General features: G+C 38.1%; 1 protein-coding gene across 1 annotated transcript; it reads right to left on the bottom strand.

Moving 5' to 3' along the window:
- Positions 1-2,330: 2,330 nt before the first annotated feature.
- On the bottom strand, positions 2,331-6,206 carry LOC122968359 (cyclin-dependent kinase 2-associated protein 1). Its single transcript, XM_044333522.1, has 4 exons — positions 5,987-6,206; positions 4,133-4,233; positions 2,685-2,811; positions 2,331-2,589 (listed from the first exon to the last, which is right to left on the bottom strand). The coding sequence occupies exons 1-4, from the start codon at positions 6,051-6,053 to the stop codon at positions 2,522-2,524; spliced, it is 363 nt and encodes a 120-aa protein (XP_044189457.1). The 5' UTR covers positions 6,054-6,206; the 3' UTR covers positions 2,331-2,521.
- Between the last annotated feature and the right edge of the window lie 405 nt (positions 6,207-6,611).

The raw sequence follows: 6,611 nt of genomic DNA, 5'->3' as shown, positions 1-6,611 counted from the left end.
TAATCTCATCATATTTATAGGGATTCAAATCATACTATTTAAACACTGTTAACGTTACAATATACAGTATGTCTCCCCTAATTCAGTTTCTACACTGAATTATCAGTTATATATTGCAAATCTTTTAATTTTATTGGCTAAATTTCGCATTCACAAAAGCAAATTTACAGGTAAAAAGTTGAACTTCTTGGTTTTCACAAAGGAGGTCAAACAGTACATTGATTCTGTTTGATTTTCCTCGAATCCAAAGGCTGTAAAAACTATTAACACCTGTTTTTTGTTTAAAATCTTTGTAAGAACTATAACTCCCCTTTTTTTACTTCTCTTCTGCAAACCGGAAGATGAATATTTTGATACTTTGTATGTTATCATTTTGTGGAATAAGACATTTTAACTGTTTTATGTGTCAATAAAGAAAGAACAAAAAGAGAAGTGCAGCGAGACTAAAGCAACGCAGTTTATATTGTACTACTCAGTAGTAGAAGTACTCAGATCCTTTACTTAAGTAAAAGTACCAATGCAGAAATGTAAAAATACTCCATTACCAGTATCTACATGAAAAATCATAAAGTACATAAGTAAGATAAGACTTTTGATCCCCAGAGGGGAAATTTGCATGTTGCAGCTGTGCAGGAAACAAAGAAACAGAATAGAGGTAATAAATGAAAATGAAATAAAAAAGTCAAGTAAATGGAATTAAATCTATATATATTATACACACTATAATAATACGGCAATATACATAACCTGACTTGTGGATTATAAAAATAAAAAGTTGTGCAAAATATGTGCAGTAGTGGTGGATCTGGTTGGTGTAGCTGTAGTTATATGTGTGTGTGTGTGTGTGTGTGTGTGTTATATGGGTGAAGTAGTGAATACAAAAAAAGTAATATATACAGTAGTGTTGTCTACACAGGTCAGCTATATTTCTACATATTGTAGTCTGTGTGTGAGAGTCAGTTTGTGTGCAATAGTTGAGTCCAGAGCTCTAGAGGACAGAGATGATGATGATGATGATGATGGTGGTCGGCCTTCACAGACTGATGGACACAATTGAGCACTGGAAACACTGTCTTACTCTTTGGTGGAATAAGTCTGTGAGCTGATAATTTAAAGTAAAAGTTCTCATTTCATCCCTCTGACTGATATATTATTATATATGACATCATTAATAGTGAAGCATCAGTGTTAGAGCAGCATGTTACTGTTGTAGCTGCTGGAGGTGGAGCTAGTTTCAACTACTTTATATACAGTTAGCTAGTTTAATCCACTGGTTCCCAACCTAGGGGTCAGGGCCCCTCCAGAGGGTCAGCAGATAAATCTGAGGGGTCGTAAGATGATTAATGGGAGAGGAAAGAAGAAAAAACAAAGTTCTGATACACAAATCTGTTTTCACTTTTTCTCTAATCTTTGATTTTTGCTGAAATATTGGATCATTTGAACATTTATTGAAATGAAAGCATGTGAGAAGTTTAGAGGGAAAAAATCACTATTTGGTGGAGCTGTTAACAACTCATAGACATGTGAAATGTGACCCCGACTACACACTGCTTTTTATAAGATGTCAAAAGCCAAAAAAGGTTGGAAACCACTGGTTTCATCTTTAACAATGTGTTGTATTTTAAAAGCTTGTTATATTATCCATTGTGTCAAATCTTCATCTGAAAAGTAACTAAAACTGTTAAATAAATGTAGTGGAGTAGAAAGTACAATATTTCCCTCTGAAATGTAGTGGAGTGGAAGTATAAAGTAACAGAAAATAAAAATACTCAAGTAAAGTACAGCAGGTGAGTAAATGTACTTACTGATGATAAATGCCTGAAACACAATGAATCACAATGACAACTATATTGAAAATACAATTTATTACACTGAGTAATAAATACATACAAAGATGCAAGTTAACAGCATTTTCCTTTTTTTTTTTTTTTTTTATACCAAAACCGACCTCAACACGAATGAACCAATGCATTTGGCACATTTCTGTCCCTCACTCATTCAGTCATGTGTGTAATTAGGAGTCTGAAAAACAGACCAAATACTATCAAAACACAATTCTTGTCCATCTACCCCCCCCCCCCACTAACCCCCCACCCACCCACCAACCACCCACCCCCCCCAATACAAGCCATGCAGTGTCTACACTTAACCCACGGGCCCATTCGCATGCATAAATCAACATTTTAAATATGAAGTTAAAACTGAGATCCCTAAAAGTGGGGCAATAAAAACACATGATATCCTCTCATCTCCATTAATCCACACATGATTTAAATGATCCTCCAGAACCCACAGGAGTCATGAATTGCGTGTTGTTGTTTTTTTTGTTGTTGTTGTTGTTGTTCTCCCCCTTGAGCTTGTTTTCCCATCCTTTCTTCATTTACTTCCTCCTCTCAAAGGAAATGCCATGCAAGTTTTTTTTGTTTTTTTTTTTTTTTCATGAGACGCACAACTGTTAGTTCTTCTTGCAGGGAGGAATGTGTGTGTGTTGTGTGTGTGTTGTGTGTGTGTGTGTTCGTAGCTAGGACCTCGCGTTTCTCTCGGTCTCAGCCAAGCATTCACGCACCAGCCCTCTGGCGTGGATTATTCCTGTGAAGAAAGACCCGCACCGTTTAGATGAACAAACCGTGTGAATTACACTTAGCGCTTGAATTGTTTGAAGTATGGAGGTTAACTAACAGTACCTCTTTTCAGTCTCTCCATTGCGCTCTTACTTCCAGCATATGTGGGCCTGATCTCCTTTCCCAGCTCTTCGATGATGGCCAGCAGCTCTGCATATTTGTTCTGAGGCACTTGGCTCCCGGTGGAGCCCTGCAGAGCAAACACAGTAAGATAAGCCAGGTTCAACACATCTTCAATACACGGAAGGAAGTCTAATCCAGAGAGCATTACAGTCCGTACAGTAGATGAATAAGCTTCCAATTACTTGCCAAAAATGAACAGAAAACACACACATGGGGGGCAAATCTTCATATTTATGTGCTAACAGACATATTTGTCCATTTTATAAGTAATATTTAAGTTAATAAACATGAATTATTGTTACAAAACAATTAAAAAAAGGGGGCACTCCTCCAGTTTTACACGTAAAGATCAGTTTACTTGCCGTTAAGACTAGTTTCATTTACAAAAATGTTCCCGAACAGTTAAAACGAGGGAAACTGCAGAGCTTCTGGTCCTGCTGTCAGAAACGAGCAGATAAAAACATGTTCAGGGGTGTCAGAAGTCGTATTAAAGGACTTCAGCTTCAGTGTGACAGACTCCAGGCTCCATGACTAATACGAGAGGTGGTCATGTGAGCGTCACAGAGATATTAGAGTAGATGATGTTACACTGTCAGCTGCAACACGACATGATGCTGGACAGAAACCTGCAGAAACAGCCTGACGGTGCCGCCCCGCTGTAGGAGAACTCGTTCATCGTCTATAGGAAGCAACTAATTCGCTGCACAAAGCATGCTGGGATAGCTGGCGACGGGGACTAAACTGGCAGTGCGACGAGAGGGGGCGGGACTAATTAACAAATTCAAACAGTGCTCACACCGAGACAGCCAACCAGGGACTTTCTGAACAGCTGTGTATATGGAAACTGCCAAAATATGACAATAAAACTCTAAAAATCTAAAGTAACTCTCAGTAAACTGGCAGCTATGTTTGTCAAACAAGTTTCTCCCCTTGTGAAGAAATGCAGAGACTCTTCATGTTGTTCGTATCTCATGCTTAGTATGAGTGACGCAAATTTTCTTAAATCATTCGTACGAGCCTCTAAAGAATGAATGAATGTCGGTGCGAGTGGTTTCTGCACGAGGCCTCATTTCCCTGCTTCCTTTCAGTCTTTGTTGTAGATTACACGCTCATGTTTTGTGTGAAATTTTGTGTTTGAAGCCAAAACTGAAGGGATTTTATATGAATAATTAAATAAATAAAGAAAGAAAAAGCCTGAGTTACAAACTGGCAGCATGGAATTTGAGAGATGTGGGTGATTTATGGGAAGTCTGGGATCCAGAGCCTCTGCTGCTTCAACTCTGACTGTTATTTTTGAGTTGTTGTTTGGTTTTTTTTTTGGTATAAAACTAAATTGCTAGATGGAAATGTTTGCGTGATGCGTCAGATTTGAGCTCAGCCGCAGTTACCTGTGAGAATCCCAGAGATGGAGGTCCATAGTCGCTCAGAAGGGGCCTGTAGGACTGCAACGTGGCCAAGTTGGCTGCTGAGGGAGACTGGAGGTTTCCAACTGTCCACACATCAAAAAAAAACAAAACACAAATCACAATCACAAATCACTGCAGCTCTACAAACAACTAATACAATATTATATCAATAACTGACAGATTGATGGTTAGTTGGTACTTGTACTTTACTTGAGTATTTCCAAGTATTTCCAAATATTGTACTTTCTACTCCACTACATTTATTTAACAGCTTTAGTTACTTTTCAGATGAAGATTTGACACAATGGATAATATAACAAGCTTTTAAAATACAACACATTGTTAAAGATGAAACCAGTGGTTTCCAACCGTCTTACAGAAAGCAGTGTGTAGTCGGGGTCACATTTCATATGTCTCACATGTTTCATATGAGTTGTTTAAGTCCAGATGAAAGGGCATTTCGAGAGTATCTGATTGCCGTATCGTGATGTATTAGGATAAGATAGACAGACAGGATATAACTTTGGGAGCAGTTTGATTTGAATGTTGAAAAGTGAACGTGACATAATGAATTTTAGCTCTGTGCTGCTGAAAGTTGAAGCTCGATTAACGGGTGGATGTCATGATATTATTGGTTGAAGTCGGTTGGTTCAAGATGACGTCAGCACATCTCATATTTAGTTTTACAGGAAGAAAACGTAATTAGATTTTTGATACAACAATACAATGAAATCGATCGATTTTTTTGTATTTTTTGGCATATATTGTTAAATATGTGCATAATATGACCGAGGATGTCATCTAAAAGGGTTAAAAAGGCATTTTTCATTTCATCTCGACTTTAACAGCTCCACCAAATAGTGATTTTTCCCTCTGAGCTTCTCACATGCTTTCATTTCAATAAATGTTCAAATGATTGATGATCAATAAAAATCAAAGATTAGAGAAAAAGTCCAAAAACTGAAAACAGATTTGTGTATCAGAACTTTGTTTTTTCTTCTTTCCTCTCCCATTAATCATCTCACGACCCCTCAGATTTATCTGCTGACCCTTTGGAGGGGCCCCGACCCCTGGGTTGGGAACCAGTGGACTAAACTAGCTAACTGTATATAAAGTAGTTGAAACAGTAACATGCTGCTCTAACACTGATGCTTCACTATTAATAATCTAATGATGTCATATATAATAATATATCAGTCAGAGGGACCAAACCACTACTTTTACTGCAATACTTTAACTACATCACGCTCATAATATTTAAATACTTTTACTTAAGTAGGATTTCTCATAGTATTTTTACATCGCCGTATTGGTACTTTTACTTCAGTATGTGAGTACTTCTTCCTACACTCGTAGTATTTGAACTGATTTGTGAATAAACTGCAGTATTCAGCCTCCAACACGAGATGTCCTCGAAGAGTCATAAAGAGCCCTCAGAGGCAGATCAATCAGCAGCTCCGACCGAGGAGCATCATGGAGGAAACGGAACAAGGCTGGCTCAAGAAGACAGAAGTGATACATTTTTGTCACCGTGTAACGGCACCCACCCGGCGGGACCGGGACCCCGGACGGCGGATAACGACCGTTACGGAACCGTCGCCTTCTCGTTTCACATCCCAACCGTCTTTCTCCAACGGCTGATGCCGCGGATGGCGCTCTTTTACATTAGTAATAATGGCGGATATGAATTAGCCTAGCTCCCAGGATCTGACCCTATATATATAACTGGACAAAAACTACAGACACGGTCTTTCTCCAGGTATTCTCCGAGACCCCGAATTTAACGGTCGATTTAACGGTCGGATACTTTGATTTTCTCCGCCGTTTTCGCCTTACCCTGGTTCCCAGAAGTTCCCGGAATGTGCTGATGGACGTTGGGTTTGTAAGACATTCCCAGAGACATTGTAAATTAAAGAAATAAAAATGACCCGAAATTCAGTGAAGCGTCTGTCTCTCACTTTTTGTTTACAACAGCGGCACCGGCAAATATGGCCGTCACTTTATATTGACACCCACTGTGCTTTCTAACACTGCAACTATCCATTGTGGGTGTTACGACGTATTTGGTGACCCATGTTGGAAGAAGTACTCTAAGTAAAAGTAGAAATACCACAAGGCAAGTTTATCACAGGAGAGTTTATTTGTATAGCACGTTTCAACAATAAAGCAATTCAAAGTGCTTCACGTAACGCGCTGAAAGTGCGAAAGAAACACATTATTAAAAGGACATTTAAACACATATATAGATGGTTATTAAAGAGTTAAGAAAATACTAAATAAAAAATATGGAAAAATAGAATAAGAAAGATAAAATACAAGAATTTAAGTTAAAGTGCAGTGCAAGAAATTAATCAAAAGCCTCACATTTTGATTTAATAAGAGGCAGCTGCAAACAGAAAAGGAAATACAATGAAAATATACTTTATTACAAGTAAAAATCCAGCATTTAAAATGCAAAATT

Source organism: Thunnus albacares, chromosome 18 (assembly GCF_914725855.1).
Source record: "Thunnus albacares chromosome 18, fThuAlb1.1, whole genome shotgun sequence".
In the NCBI taxonomy this organism is placed as follows: Eukaryota; Metazoa; Chordata; class Actinopteri; order Scombriformes; family Scombridae; genus Thunnus; species Thunnus albacares.
The sequence above is the reverse complement of the archived record's forward strand: the minus strand, read 5'-3'. Positions and strand labels throughout refer to the sequence as shown.

Coding starts and splice junctions, on each gene's coding strand:
- LOC122968359 (XM_044333522.1), bottom strand. CDS start 6,053: ATGTCTCTGGGAATGTCTTACAAACCCAACGTCCATCAGCACATTCCG. Junction 4,234..5,986: donor GGGAACTTCTGGGAACCAGG/GTAAGGCGAAAA, acceptor ATGTGTGGACAG/TTGGAAACCTCCAGTCTCCC. Junction 2,590..2,684: donor AATGGAGAGACTGAAAAGAG/GTACTGTTAGTT, acceptor CTTTCTTCACAG/GAATAATCCACGCCAGAGGG.